This window comes from Hibiscus syriacus, unplaced genomic scaffold, assembly GCF_006381635.1.
Source record: "Hibiscus syriacus cultivar Baekdansim isolate YM2019G1 unplaced genomic scaffold, ASM638163v2 tig00000538_pilon, whole genome shotgun sequence".
Classification (NCBI taxonomy): Eukaryota; Viridiplantae; Streptophyta; class Magnoliopsida; order Malvales; family Malvaceae; genus Hibiscus; species Hibiscus syriacus.
Window position 1 is genome coordinate 163,841 of NW_024061797.1, and position 15,169 is coordinate 179,009.

The following is a 15,169-nucleotide window of genomic DNA, read 5'->3' on the forward strand; positions in this document are numbered from 1 at the left end:
GTTGGTTTAATGGATGTTTAAACTTTATTTTTAATGGTATATTTAAGTTTATTTTGGTTCTTTATTTGTTTGCTTGTGAATGCTTCACCATCTAAGCTTGTAAGAGGCATGGAAATGTCTATTTCTTAGATGAAGGTTAGGTGTTCGGAAGAATCCAAAGCTAAAAATACTTGTAAGTATTCGGAAGAAACGCAAGATAAGATCCTCATAAGCAATGGGTTATGGTATTTTCAAGGGGCTTTGAACCGGCCTAGGAATATTATAACCTAATCCCTTAGAACTCGGAAGAGACTAGGATATGATTTCAACGACTAAAAAGGGTGTCTTTATCAATAGGTTAGGCTGTCCAACATCGTTGAGTGAGAGCAGATGCCTTGGCATCCTATTCTGTTAGGTTCCTGTGAGAACATTTTAGGAAAGCCCTGTCGAGTAAGTGAAGTCCAGAAAACTTAAATATACTTGAGAAATAAGTTTAGCATCCTTAGATCAATCCCTACCATTCATTTCATTGAAAGCTTGTCACGTGAGGATTATCTTCTTTTTATTTTATTTTCTATTTATTTACTGTTTTTTACCATTTTCCTTTGCCATGACGTTTCCTTTTGTTACTCATACACATTTCATTTGCTTCAACATAATCATTTGTGAATACCATTAGCTATACTTAATTACTTTAGAATAGTGCATAAACTTTACTCAACATCCTTCCAATCCCTGTGGAGACGATACTCACTCATCACTTTATTACTTGGGCGATTGTGTATACTTGCACATTATTTGCGTATATTTTATAGTACTCACAACACGCGAACAACCTGATGCACGACCACCTGAAGCGAATGGGTCTTCTGTACAGCAAGGAAATCCAAAGTATGTTTTACTATGGTTGTGTGAATAGTTTTTATTGCTTGCATGTTATCTATAGTTTTTGGCGGCCACTTCAAATTTTGAGTAGTTTGATGTCTTTTTCCATCCATCAAGTTCCCAAAAAAGGCTTAAGTTGGGCGAGTCAATCACCGATGTCATGAATGCGATAACCTTATGACAGTAATTAAATACCAGTACTTGTAAGCGTGTAAAATATCAGGGGATGTGATACTCATGCTGATCTAACAGACAAAAATAACTTATTCTTTCTGTGTTCCTTGGGCTGCTTTACCTTCAACTGTAGAAGGTGTGGTGTACACGATTAAACTTAGCTCACTCGACAGTTTTAGCTGCTTATACTAAAGATCAACTGAATTGTGTACAGTCAAATCTGAATATTCTTGGAGACTGGAGTTGAGTCGAAGTAGCTTGCGAGTAGGCTTGACTTGCTTACACCCTTATCTGAAAGGATGCAAAAAAATTCGAGGAAGGACAAAAACATTATGGCTTCTAGGGACTTCGATATTTGCATGACATTTTGTTGACTTCTTTCTCTTCAGTATATACTCCTAATATTTATAATGGTTAATTAGCTAAATGCTGTCACTGCATGTTTTTTTTTGGGTACAACTGTCACTAGGGGTGTAAACGAGCTGAGTCGAGTATTGTTGAGTTCGACTCAACTCGAAAACTCTGAAATTGAGTTCGACTCGACTCGAAAACTCGCTAGTTTAAAATTTTCAAGCTCGACTCGAATTCGAAATCCTGAACTGAAGCTCGTGAGTAGCTCGAAAAGGCTCGAAATAAAAAAAATTCTTAAACTTAACTCGATTAAAGCCTCAAACTCAAACTCGAAGCTGAACCTTAAATACATGAAAATCTTACTGTATTTTTTTTAAAATCAATACATAAATATTAATAATATTTTTTTTTAAATAAAATCTTAATATATTATACTTTCGAGCTGCTCACGAGTTTTTCGAGTCGAATATCAAATAGCTCGTTTCGGCTCGTTAAGAACTCGAGTCGAGTCCATTTGATCCGAGTATTTATCGACCCTTGATCGAGCCGATCTCGAGTAACTCACGATCTGTCTCGTCTCATTTACAGCTCAAACTGTCACCGCATGGTTTGCCCGAGTAAATAAATGCTTATATATAGAAGAACAAGAAAAGTTAAAAAGGGCAGACAAACAAGTCACATTTTGTCATGCTGACGATGAAGAACATAGTGCTGAATACCATCACTTTTTATAATGTTTAATTTGTTGGAATAATCTAACATATTGTTTCGTTATTTTACTAGAGCGCAACTTTTGAAAGTCCTTGAGACAAGGAAGACAGTGCTGCAGAAAGAGCAAGGCATGGCCTTTGCACGTGCTGTAGCTGCTGGTTTTAACATTGATGAGATGACACCTTTGATTTCGTTTTCTGAAAGGTTTGGAGCGTCTCGTTTGAGGTAATTGGAATTCCAAACATGGCACTTAGTTTTGTTCAAGCAGATATCTTCATGCACGATTGCATACTCGATTAACTCTTTTTCTTTATTGCAGGGATGCTTGTGTAAAGCTCATTGAATTATGGAAAAGAAAGCATGAAGACGGGAAGTGGCTTGAAATTGAAGCAACTGAAGCAATGGCTGGGCGATCTGATTTCTCTGCTATGAAAGAGCTCAAGGGAGCATGGCCAGGAATTTCAGAAAACAATGGAAATATGTTGTTGAGTCAAGCACAGGTATATTTCTCCGAGATTTCCTTTTCTATGACACAACACATTCTTACAATCTCTGAGTAACTTGTCGATTTTCTTCTTGAAGCGAAGGGAGTTACTTTTAGTTTTATTGCTCTTTTCGTGTAATTTGAAAATTAATATTTCTCTTATCCGTGATTTACTGATATATCTATCAGCATGTTCCGTCCATGTGTAATTATGTGCACTGATGTTCATCTGTCTGGCCTTGCTTCAGTGCATTAGATGGTCCTAGTTTCTGATGCTTATGGAAAACGGAGACACTTGTTTGTTTTCTCAATGTTGAAACAAGGTCTTGTTTATAATTTAACGGAAACCACTACTATCATTGGTTTTCGGTTTTGCTCCGATTTTCCGCCCACTCCATATGTTTGGACTTGATCTCGGGACTGGCAAACTCTCGCCATCTGTAGTTACTTGTTTCATTACTTTGCTGGTTACCACATAATTGATATCTCAGTTAGAATATTCTTGCTTTGTGGTATTCATCCATTTGTTTTAATTATGGATTGAAATAAGTAAAATTCCGTTATCGCCATATGAGAAGCCTCCCATGGATCAACAGACCCCTGCTCGGCAAGAATATTTCCAGGCCTGGTTTCCGCATCCCATGTTTCCTCCCTGGACTATCCAATCTCCACCTGGTGGTATGCCAACTTTTCAAGGATAGCCGTGCAAGGCATGTCCTACTACCCACCCTATCCAGTATTAGTCCATTCTTTCAGCAACCTTATCCATCAATGGAGGATCCGAAACTCGATGATGGTCGAAGAATTCAGAGAATACATTCAATGTATAGCCAGAATGGATCGGATGCTTGGAAGCTGGAGAGAGCAAAACCTCAAGATGATAGGGAGCTGGAGAATGAAACTTCAGTGAGCCCGAAATCAAGAAAGAAGAGTAGCAGGTCAGGTAAAAAGCAGCCTGGAACGGTGGTCATTCGGAACATTAATTATATCACTCCAAAGAAGAGAAACTCTTCGGATGGTGATTCACAGTCGCATTCCGGCTCTGACATGGACGAGGAAGATGGAGATTCAGCGCAAAAGAACTCTCTAAAATCCTCAAAGAGGAAAGGGAATCGAATGAAGCCCGTTGATTTATTGAATTCATAATGATTTCTGGGAAGGAGACATGGGTGGACAATGGCAAGCATTTCAAAACTATTTACTTAGAGGTGCTGAAGAGGAAGAACATAAGATGGACCAAGGCATTTTTTCAACAGGAAAGCAGGTTCAAGGAAAAAGAAGACCGAATAGAGCCGGTGAAGACCCTTTAGTTTCTGGTGGACGAGAAATGGGTCAATACAAAGAAAGGAATACAACTAACATGCATGAAAGTGGAGGTCGCATGCTTAAAGCACCATCAAATGATCATTCTTTGATTTCGAAAAATGGTGATCATTCGGTTGATGGCAGGATTCTCATTGATGGTTTACATTATATGGAAGCAGATGGCAGGAGGGTATATAGGAGTTCTATGAATGATGACTTTATAGTAGATAAACAAAAGAATCAGTCGGATTTTATGAATTCACACTTGGATCCGTTGGCTGTTAATGGGTTCGAACGTTCATTGAATAAGACAGATGATGACTCCTACATAGTTCCTTTCAGGTCAACCTCAGTCACTCAAGTTGAAACTGATAATCGCAATGCTATCAATATGGATTCTGAGTTCTCGTTGTCACTTCAGAAAGCAGGAACTACATCTAACAGGGTCGGAAGTCATGTCAATTATGAAACAAAAGATTTAACTTTGATGCCTCAGCGAGGAACAGAAATGGGGTCGATTGGTTATGATCCTGCTTTGGACTATGAAATGCAAGCTCGCGCTGTAAATGGTACTTCATTGGATAAGCAAAATAAAGAGGGCATGAAGGGGTCTAAAAAGCCGGACATCCGAAAACCGAAACTTATTGCTGATCCTTTGGATAAAAAGAAGACCGTAGGGCCGATAAGGAAAGAAAAGCCTTCAAAAATGAGTCCTTTAGATGAAGCGAAAGCCCGGGCTGAAAGGCTAAGAAACTATAAGGCTGATCTTCAGAAAATGAAGAAGGAGAAAGTATGCTGCTTTTCATGCACACTTAATAATTTGAATATTTGTTGTATAATCTCAACTATCTTTACAACTAGTTTGGGTTGTGTATTAAGTGAATTATTTATTCATTTTTCAGCAAGAGGCGGAGATTAGACGACTCGAAGCATTGAAGATGGAAAGACAAAAGAGAATTGCTGCTAGAAGCAGTTCCTCTATTCCTGCTCAGTCGTCTATGGCTGCACAAAGCAGAAAACAGATGCCGTTGAAACTTTCCCCGAGCTCTCATAAGGGATCAAAGTTTACTGATGCTGAGCCTGGATTGTCATCGCCACTACAAAGATCCATCCGGACTCCTCCTGTGGGATCACCTGCTTCTCTTAAGACCCCCAAACCGAGCAAATTGAACACCGGAACCAACTCCAGAGCAAATAAAGTAAGCAAGTCAGCTCCATCACTGCCCGTACTGAAGAAAGACACCAGCAGTGTAACGCCCGATGCAAAGGCAACTATGGCAAGGATTAGGAGATTATCAGAGCCGAAGATAAATGGCAGTACACGTGTTCCTTCAGTGAAGCCAGGGAACTCGGAGCCATCATCCAAAAAAGTATTTCGAAGGCCTGAAAGCAGAAAAATATCAGCAATTGTGAACTATGATAACAGTAAGATTGCATCCCTTCCTGACGCCAGACAGAATAGTGATTATTCTGTAGGCTAGCTCCGACAGACGATTCACAAGAGAAAATTCGCCCAAAAATCAGAGAAAAAAAGTCTCTAGGGTTTAATAAAATATTATAAAATAAAAAACAATCCAAAAAGCAGTCCACAAGCCGGACTGTTATAGCAAAAAAATCGTCTTTATTCGAATTTTGCCAAAAATAGCAAAATCCCGAAAATCACTCTAAATTGAAATTCGAAATAAAATAAGAAATCTCCCAAAAATCCGGCCTAAATCGGATTTAAATTGACTTCCTAATTAACAATCGAAATATTACCATAAATAGTAAAAAATAACTAAATCTAGTGATTCGGAGGGGAAAAGGCAGAATTTGAGGTTGAAAAAAAGGCCACATGGAGCATAGCTCAATGTGGAGAGCGTGCACGTCGAAAAGAGCTTTCCGGATTGGGGTCTTATGCGCGATTCTGACACCTGTAGCCAAAGTTATGGCCAAAAGACTGAAACATACTCAAAACGACCCCAATGAGGGACATGTCACAATCAATTCCCGCCTTTGCGCTGATTTGCCAACTCATGGTATCTCAGCGCCATCAACGTTCAATCTGACAGCTCAGCATCATCTGTCTCGGATCCCCCTGCATCAGTCACCCCGGGTTGGAAAGAACTCGTCCTCGAGTTCAGAGTAGTGTCATCAGGATCCACAAAACAATGACTCAGGTGCTTCACATTAAAGACATCAGAAGTCTTCAAGTGACTGGGAAGTCGTAACCTGTAAGCATTATCATTGATCTTCTGCACGACCTCACAAGGTCCAATCTTCCGATCCTTAAGCTTATTATACTCACCAACAGGAAAACGATCACGAGTTAATACAGCCCAAACAAAATCACCAACATCAAAAAGTACCTGACGACGATGATTGTCGACCCGAGTCTTGTACTTGGTATTGCTCTCATGAATGGTCTGTTTCACCTGCTCATGGATGCCCCGAAGATACTTTGCCATCTCATCTGCTTTAGGACTGAAACGTCCTATACGTGGAATAGGGGCTAAGTCCAACACCCCGGATGGGTTCTGACCATAGACAATCTCAAATGGGCTTAAACGTGTGGTTCTGTTTTTTGATCTGTTGTAGGCAAATTCTGCCTGAGGCAATGCCAAATCCCACTGCTTCGGCTTCGTTCCTGCCAAACACCTTAAAAGGTTTCCCAAACTTCGGTTCACCACCTCAGTCTGGCCATCCGTCTGGGGGTGGTAGGCGCTACTGAAATTCAACTGCGTTCTCAGTTTCCCCCACAGGCTCTTCCAGAAATGACTGATGAACTTAGTATCACGATCTGAAGTGATGGATCGAGGAACACCATGTAAACGCACAATCTCCTTGAAATAGAGATGGGCAATCCGGTCAGCATCCATAGTCTTTTTGCAAGCTACAAAATGAGCCATCTTGGAAAACCTGTCAACCACAACAAAGATAGAATCAGAGGCCCTTTGGGTGCGGGGTAAGCCTAGTACAAAATCCATGCTGACATCGAACCAAGGAGCTTCAGGAACAGGTAAGGGAGTGTACAATCCTGCATTGGTGAGAACTCCCTTAGACCGCTGGCACACATAACAACGGTCCACATAATGGGCCACATCACTAGTCAACTTGGGCCAATAAAATTCAGAAGAGATAAGGGCCAATGTCTTATCTCGGCCAAAGTGTCCCTCATTATGGAGTTCACTTATAATTTGCTGCCTCAATGAACAATCTGGAATGCACAATTGTAATCCACGAAACAGATACCCATTATGCAAAACAAAATCATGACGGTGACCCTCAGTTACCTCCTGAAATATCCTTCCAAAGGAAGGATCAGCTGCATACATATATGTGAACGTCTCAAATCCTGCAACTTTAGTACTCATGGTGGTGAGAAGTAAGGTACGACGGCTCAGGGCATCTGCGACGCGGTTCAAACTCCCTGCTTGGTGCCTCAGCGTAAAAGTGAATTCTTGCAAGTATGCTACCCACTTGGCATGACGTCTACTCAGCTTGTGTTGACCATTGATGTACTTCAAGGCCTCATGATCGGTAAACAGAATAAACTCCTTCTGTACTAGGTAGTGACGCCAATGCTTCAGGGACTGAACTATGGCATAGAACTCCAGATCATAAGTGGAATAATTTTTCTTTGATCCCGATAGCTTCTCACTGAAAAAAGCAACCGGACGACCTGCCTGACTCAGAACACCACCAATGCCAATGCCAGATGCATCACAATTTACCTCGAACACTTTGTCAAAATCTGGAAGTGCCAAAACTGGAGCCTCGGTCATCTTCTGCTTGACCAGTTGAAAACTGGCCTCTGCCTCCTCAGACCACTGGAAATCACGCCCCTTGAGGCACTCTGTGATAGGGGCGATCAGAGTACTGAAATCTGAAACATACTCAAAACGACCCCAATGAGGAACATGTCACAATCAATTCCCGCCTTTGCGCTGATCTGCCAACTCATGGTATCTCAGCGCCATCAACGTGCAATCTGACAGCTCAGCATCATCTGTCTCGGATCCCCCTGCATCACTTCCAGAGCTCAAAATTAAGATAACTAAAGCCCCCGATATTACCCCCAGCAAGTCCAGAGGAAATGAAATGACTCAGAAGGTGAATGGAAGTATTTCTTCTACCATTGATGTTAAAAACCCAGACAAAGTTTCATACGACGTCAACAGGGATGATGGAACAGTGATTGAGAAAACCATTGTGATGCTTGAACGTGAGAAGCCCTCTGTTCCAACAATAAACTCATCAGAAGGAACTGCAACAGTACAGAAGGGATATGATGGCTTTAATAAAATAGGGAGGAAAACCGAGAAGATGGTTTCGGATTATGCTGCCCCTCGTGCTCCGGTTTCATCTGTTGACACACTTGATAAAATACACTGGATACAACAAAGATCACTAGCTTATGAGGTATGGTTTGTTGAACTTGATTTAAAAGGGATGATTAGCCTTTAGGAGTTTTCATATTAAATTGAAACCTTGTTCTCAATTACTTCCTCTCAAGTTTGATGCCTAATTTCCAGTCTTGTTGATTACATGATTTACAAATTTCCAGGTTCAAAAGGTTAATGCGAGTAACACCAAGAAGGAATTATCGAAAGTTACAAGTTCCAGTGTTACCGGGAAACCTGATGAAGGCCCATTTGCTCGGGTCTCTTCTTCGGAACCTCCACAAAGTGAAGTTCCGGAGAACAGTAGAGCATCTCCAACAAGATTGCAGGCTACAGTGACAGAGTCCGAGAGTGTTAGAGCTCGTGTAGCTGATTCTAAGAACTTGAAACTAGAAATTATTCCTGAAGTGTCGGATAAGCTTCAGGTAAAGGAGTCATCCAAAGGGTTTTGGCGTCTGTTAAAGTTCGGAAAAAAGAATCATAGCTCAGCGACAAGCGAACCTTGTATCAAATCAGATGGTGTCATTATTAACGGTTCTCTGGCTGATGAGTTGGTTGCGAACCACGGCTCATCTAGTAAAGGTAATTGCCTTACATTTCTTGTGTACATTGATAGACAGTGGGATGCCAAATGCACGACTATCTCCGGTCTTGACATTCATCCTTATTCGATCCATTGTCAAAAATCTGTTACTAGCTACTTGGATTGTCCGCAATTTTCCTGTAAATAAAATATCCCAGAGCTAGAATATTGCATTTATTTCATCTGATGTTTTTTTTTTTGTAGCTTTGGTAGTTTTCCAATTGTTTCTGATCCGAAAATAACTAATTTTCTCGTTGTTATCAGTTCGTACATTGAAGAATCTTCTCTCTCAGGATGAAAATCCAACAGCCAGCATTACTCCGAAAAAAGTGTAAGTAGTGGCCACACATCGGACCGTACTTGTCTTTTCGATTCCTTTATCTCATTTTACTTAAACTATCCGTGTCCAACACATATTCTGACATGCTCGTATCCCGTTTTCATCATTGAGTCTTGAGTTTCATAGTTTACATCATTAAGGCTGATAATCTTACAAGAAGTGTATAATCATGCAGCTGCTCTGTCGTTTTCTCTATTGTCACCATTCAAAAGCAAGACCAGTGAGAATAAGTTGACGGCTTAAAGATGAAGTGTCTCAGTTGTCTCCATTTAAATGGATTTCCTTTTTAATTTATACTGAAAAAAGGTTATTTCGGTAGCCGAATTCATTGATTAATGTTAAACCAAACAAGTTCGGAAAGACATTTGCCAATGCTTTTATACTCCTTTCTCTTGGTGGTTGGTATGAGCACTTGCTGCCATCAAATGATGAACAGATGAACAGCCAACACATAACTCTCATGGAGCCAATTCAAATACCAGCAATCAAGCAATATATAGCAATAAACTCAATACAAAATCAGTCATATAACAAACAAGGTGTCCTCAACTGTTCTTTAACCATTTAATAGAAAAAGCAAATGCACTTCCGAGACAACTAACGGGATATTGAAGAAAAAGTAGCAACAATCTCATAATTATCACTTCAAGATGCATTCTCCTTTTTAAGCTTAGCAAGTTCTTGCCTGACGATTCCAGCCTTCTGCTCGGGTCAAAGTTTCAAGAAAGAATTTAAATGTTGACAAGGGAAATTAAGCATAAAAGGGTAAATGAGTTAGTGGCACAACAAACTGACCTTGATCTTAGCTAACATAAGCTTGAACCTATCAAAGTCATTGAGAGATGCCCTTCTTTTCTGGACAATCAGCTTTCTACCCCATGAGCTATTCTCCCACTTGTTCTTAACATCTGCAACAATTGCATACGGCCAAATATAAAGAAATATTACTTAGGGAAACAATGCTATGATAACAAAAGTAATTATAATCAAACTTACCAGCCTTCTCCATAGCATCAATCAATGTTTTCTTCTTAGGAACTCGGGGAATGTCAATTGTGATATCTGTCAATGTAAGCCTCTTGAAGTTCATTTGGCCTCTGACCATATCCGGGGCATCCACAAGAGCCTACACCAATATATAAGCAAAAAATAAAAACTTAAAGTCATTATGCAATTATTACTTTTACTACATTTCTTTTCTCAACACGCATATACACCACAATCAACAAGTCATAACAAAAGTTGTAGATTAACAAATGCTGAGAAAAATCCACAATAAAAAAATGCTGGCCCAATCTGTGTAGTATTAAACTACTTCCCACAACTCTTCATTCCCTCCCACTGAAACACCCTTCACAGACCCATATATGCAACAAAGTAGATGTGAGTGTGCAGTTCTAAGCATCCCCGTACATAATAAAACTTAGCACACTGTCAACCATATAGTGATATCCGGCATTCTCTCAAGTCCGAGCAACATAAGTTAGACAACTACAATAAGCTTAATCATTAAAATACAATGACTTAACCCAGATTCCTTTGAATACCATGTTTCAAACTAGATTACACTCAACATGGAAAATACAGAAAACCCAATTTCAGTCGAACTCTTTATAACCAAAACAACTAGATTCCACTATAAGTTCACAATTCATCCTAGCATCAAATTAAACCTAATTAAAATGCCTAAAATGAAAAATCAATTAAAGCCATACCACATTAAATTTCGCATGTTTCCTCTTAATCAAACAACTTTAAGCTGAACCCATCACATATTTCATAATTTTAAATCCACTAAACGCTTAAGACAAATGACTAAAAAAAATTAAAATGCCTCTATATTAAATCTGAAAAAAAGAAAGAAAGGACATACTCTGTTCTGGTCAACGACATCAACGATGACAACCAACTTGCCGTAGTCTTTGCCGTAGTTGACGAGAGCCACTCGCCCGATCTCAACGTACCTCTTGAACGGCTAAAAGCGTAATAAAGAAGGGGGGAAACAATTAAAACCCGTAAACAGGAATGGGAATAATGAATCATATTCTCCATTAAAAGATTAAACAAAAACACTCACCATTTTTTGCTGTTGGTGTGTGAGAGTGTGGGAACTGGAGAGGCAGACGTGAAATCAATGAAGGTGCTAACAACGGATTTTAATTTATAGTGGGTTTTCTAACGTGTTTACTACCGTCGGATCTAGGGTTTTTCTTTTATTGATTTGGGTGATGATGATTTTAGTGGATTTGGGCTCATCAAGTTTTCAATCTTCCTTGTATAGGCTATTTGCTTGTATTTGGGCTTATTTTTCTCTCACGTTTTCATTTTCCAAAAATTAATCAGAAAGCACAAATATGAGTGGTTCAAGGTTCATCCTATTTAATACGAATAAGGAGAGATGATAAATTAATTTGAATCTAATTCGACATGATAAATTTAATTTTCTTTAAAAAAATATTAAATTTAGTAAATTTAAGATGAAAAATATTTGATTTGACCTTGTTGAAAAGATTCTTCTATAAATTTAAGGACAATTACTGTAATACATCTTTATATTTTTGTAATTAAATTATTATTTTATCGAATAAAATAATTTTTAAGTTTGTGGAATTTGAATAAGCCTAACCCATCCAAGTTAAGCCCCTAAATATTTTTATATAAATTAGTTGGGTACACGACCGAAATACTTGTTAAAGGTATATCAACATTCGAACGAGTCAAGTAAAAAAAATTCGATCCAAATCGACTTGTTTGAGTTTTTGTTTAAATTTAATTGTAGATATTTATAATATTATGACACTATCTAATTCTAAATTAAACAATTTTCTATAAATATATACAATACATATATATTCCTTCTTTTTTTTATATGATATACATATATCACTCAAAATTGAGGGATTGATTCAAATTTGAAAATCAATCCATTAATTACTAAATATTTCTAGTTATTCAAATTCTATTTTATAACTCGATTTGAATTTGAAATTCTTTTATTTGAATCGAGTTAATTAAATTTGAGTTTTTTTAATCGAATCGACTCGAATAGAGAAGCCAGTTTTGTTCTAAATTAAAAGAAAAATTTTAAAGAACTAAACTAGATGACACGAGCTTTACAATATGGAGGTCCCTCAATGTCTCTATAAATAAACTCCTACAAGTGAATTGGCGGAGAATCGTGAAGAAACATCTCAAATCGTGAATGAGGGATGTGTTTGGCCATAACATCCCTTGGGTGGTTGACTTCTCGTGAGATCTAGATGAAGTTAATTATCCATTCTCATTGTTTAAACATTGATATAACACGAACCAAAGTCAAGGGACTAAATTAAGCATGAATAGTATTGAGGGTCGATATAACTCAGGAGCAATCCAATTTACTTGCACAATCAAATTATCAAGTGATACACAATCCGTATATAGTCTATAGTCGAGTAGAGTTGAATTTATTTTTTTAATAGAGTTGAATTTTGCTCAGATCTACCGGCGAGGTTTTACTTTGGGACCCAATTGATCCTTCCAATTAGAGAGAGCCACGTGTACACTCTGAAACGTGTAGACGTGCAACCGACCGACGCGCAGCTGTTTCTGCTCCAGGAGTACTTCATTCAGTGCCCCTCTCGTCTTCAATATTTCAACTGAATCCAATTCTCCAAAAAATATCTCCAGGTTCTTCTTTTTCACCTTTATCAGTATTGAATCAATGCCTTATACCCACATTTAATCTTTTATTTCTTGCTTAATTCCTCGAAATTCTCCATTTTTCTCTTGGTTTTTCAGTTTAAGAGCAGTAAAGTTCCATGTATTGATCTCCCAATCTTTTTTGTTGTTGTTGTTGATAGTCTGATCAAAATTAACACTTTATGATAGGATCAGTTGCATTTTTATATGATTGTTGATTTGAGTTTTTTAGTTTTTAGTAAAAAGTCTAAAACTTTAGTGATTCTGAGATCATAAAGTGGCTGGCTTTTTTTCTGTTTTGGATATTAATGTATTTAAATTAAATATTGCTGATTTTAATTTGATTATTGTAGTGAAGAGAGAAGAAAAAATGTTGAAAGCCTTTTGGAGCAATGGAAGGATCAGTTTTTACTCCATCATTGGAAGGAATGAAGCATATCAAATCTCCAGAAGGGGAAATGCTTGCTAAGCCTTATTTGGAAGTCTGCAAGTTGATTTTGCCAGTTATAGGCTTGTTTTTGTCACGCCTTTGGTTATCTTCAAGGCTTTCTGATTGCGGGTTAAGTTTCTTATGTGTTAAGCTTGTTAGATTAGTTAACTTTTTTGTATCGAATTCGATTTAAAAATCTTTCTTCATGTTTGTTAGTGGAGAAGTTGACTCGGAAGGAATTGTAAGAGTGAAATAATTACAAATGATTCGATATCGAAATGCTCTTTGATGATAAATCATGTGGTAGTAGACAAATGCTTGATAGTTTTAGCTGCCAATCCTTTGGTAGGATTTTCAAGCTGTCTAAGACTGCATTCCAAACTAGATCTGATCGATGTGTGCATGTGTGCGATAGATAGTGAAAGGCCAACATCTTCGGATTTTGAAGGCTTATAGTTTACCTTGCAGGCCTGCATTACTGGCTTTCTTTCTTGATTGATGTGATTTACAGGGTAAAAAAATAAACCCTCCATGTTACTTTTACAGATAAGTTTGGATCTGCTATGACTCTTGTAAAGAGTGATGTCGGTGGTAACATATCGGTAAGATATTTATTCCCGAGTAACTTTTCAAGTATGCTACTGATGACTTGTATTTATTTTTCCTTCTCCCCTTATGTTAATTTCCTAGAACAACTGTGTATGGGGTATCTAGGTGGTCATCATAGCTGTTTTCCCTTTTCTGTCCTTTAAGTTCGAAGACTTTTAATGTCTGTCCAATGAAACAAATATCGTTTTCCCAAGAAGTGTTAATTTTAAACTCTTGTTTTGTTGATTCTTTTTTCAGAGGTTGGGAAAAAAAATACGAAACTGATCCCACTAAATACAAATACTTGTACAATATGGTCAAAGAAGAGGTTGAATGTAAAACCGCAATGGGTTCATCTAGCTGTACCAATGGTCTTCTTTGGTTGACACGGTACATAACATTTCCAATTGGAAAATGCAGAAATCTCTCTTTCATATGTTCCATTACCTTCTGTCTCGCAATTTATAATTTACATTTTCGATGATTTTCAGAGCGATGGATTTCCTTGTAGAATTGTTCCGCAACTTACTTTCACATCCAGATTGGACTATGATAGAATGTTGCACTGACTCCTATGGCAAAACCCTGAAGAAGTTTCATGGCTGGATTGCTAGTTCCAGTTTCACAGTAAATATTTTCATTCTTGCTTGATCAAGTTTCTTTTTGATTGATTCATCTCTTTCTTGATAAATAATGCAGATGTTCAATTATAATTGGTACTTAATGTTTTCATTAGGATTTGGGATGGATAGTTGAGTATCGAGTTACTTGAGCTACATTGCTTAGTGAATTGTTTCGATTACAGGTTGCAATGAAGCTGGCTCCGGATAGGAAGAAGTTCATGGAAGTAATATCTGGCTCAGGAGATGTTAATGCAGACATGGAGAAATTTTGCTCCACTTTCCCTCAATTTCTTGAGGAGAACCACAAATTTCTGGTAAGAACCGTCCTAAGAGATCAATTTTGCTATGCGATGGCATTTGGCCTCGATGAAAAGTTTTCTTCAGCTTCGATTAACATGGTCGCTTTTCGTGTCGAATGTATTATATATTTTGCCTATCGAAATAGTGTGGTGAAAATCAACTAACCAACTTATATTCAGCAGGCGAATTTCAGTTTGGACGATATGAAGGCTTGATGGAGTAAGTGTCCTTGTGTTATTCGTATGTTTGAATTCCCATTGTCCTGTTTTGGCTTCTAAACCGTGAAATAATGAATGACTTACTCATAATTGTTTATGATTTCAACTTCACTTGAATGATTTGCTTATATATAC

At 38.0% G+C, this 15,169-nt stretch overlaps 3 protein-coding genes across 3 annotated transcripts; 2 read left to right on the top strand and 1 right to left on the bottom strand.

The window, feature by feature from the left end:
- Positions 1-3,749: 3,749 nt before the first annotated feature.
- LOC120207988 lies at positions 3,750-9,503 on the top strand. Its single transcript, XM_039207372.1, has 6 exons — positions 3,750-4,679; positions 4,792-5,314; positions 7,908-8,290; positions 8,436-8,853; positions 9,119-9,185; positions 9,370-9,503. The coding sequence occupies exons 1-6, from the start codon at positions 3,750-3,752 to the stop codon at positions 9,416-9,418; spliced, it is 2,370 nt and encodes a 789-aa protein (XP_039063303.1). The 3' UTR covers positions 9,419-9,503.
- A 233-nt stretch (positions 9,504-9,736) lies between these two features.
- Positions 9,737-11,357, bottom strand: LOC120208148 (60S ribosomal protein L14-2-like). Its single transcript, XM_039207497.1, has 5 exons — positions 11,272-11,357; positions 11,068-11,169; positions 10,191-10,320; positions 9,990-10,102; positions 9,737-9,896 (listed from the first exon to the last, which is right to left on the bottom strand). Exons 1-5 carry the CDS (start codon positions 11,272-11,274, stop codon positions 9,840-9,842), a joined length of 405 nt encoding a protein of 134 aa, XP_039063428.1. The 5' UTR covers positions 11,275-11,357; the 3' UTR covers positions 9,737-9,839.
- A 1,384-nt stretch (positions 11,358-12,741) lies between these two features.
- Positions 12,742-15,116, top strand: LOC120208361 (glycolipid transfer protein 1-like). Its single transcript, XM_039207652.1, has 7 exons — positions 12,742-12,863; positions 13,229-13,385; positions 13,852-13,926; positions 14,154-14,283; positions 14,385-14,520; positions 14,699-14,830; positions 14,999-15,116. Exons 2-7 carry the CDS (start codon positions 13,268-13,270, stop codon positions 15,029-15,031), a joined length of 624 nt encoding a protein of 207 aa, XP_039063583.1. The 5' UTR covers positions 12,742-12,863; positions 13,229-13,267; the 3' UTR covers positions 15,032-15,116.
- The last annotated feature ends 53 nt before the right edge of the window (positions 15,117-15,169 follow it).

Bases quoted from the DNA above. Each gene is read 5' to 3' on its own strand.
- LOC120208361 (XM_039207652.1), top strand. From the start codon at position 13,268: ATGGAAGGATCAGTTTTTACTCCATCATTGGAAGGAATGAAGCATATC. The intron at 13,386-13,851 runs GCTTGTTTTTGT...TTACTTTTACAG, and splicing joins GTTGATTTTGCCAGTTATAG to ATAAGTTTGGATCTGCTATG. The intron at 13,927-14,153 runs GTAACTTTTCAA...CTTTTTTCAGAG, and splicing joins GGTAAGATATTTATTCCCGA to GTTGGGAAAAAAAATACGAA.
- LOC120207988 (XM_039207372.1), top strand. From the start codon at position 3,750: ATGGGTGGACAATGGCAAGCATTTCAAAACTATTTACTTAGAGGTGCT. The intron at 5,315-7,907 runs GTAAGATTGCAT...CATCACTTCCAG, and splicing joins AATTGTGAACTATGATAACA to AGCTCAAAATTAAGATAACT. The intron at 8,291-8,435 runs GTATGGTTTGTT...ACAAATTTCCAG, and splicing joins AAAGATCACTAGCTTATGAG to GTTCAAAAGGTTAATGCGAG.
- LOC120208148 (XM_039207497.1), bottom strand. The intron at 10,321-11,067 runs GTATGTCCTTTC...ATATTGGTGTAG, and splicing joins ATGTCGTTGACCAGAACAGA to GCTCTTGTGGATGCCCCGGA. The intron at 9,897-9,989 runs GTCAGTTTGTTG...TGACCCGAGCAG, and splicing joins TTATGTTAGCTAAGATCAAG to AAGGCTGGAATCGTCAGGCA.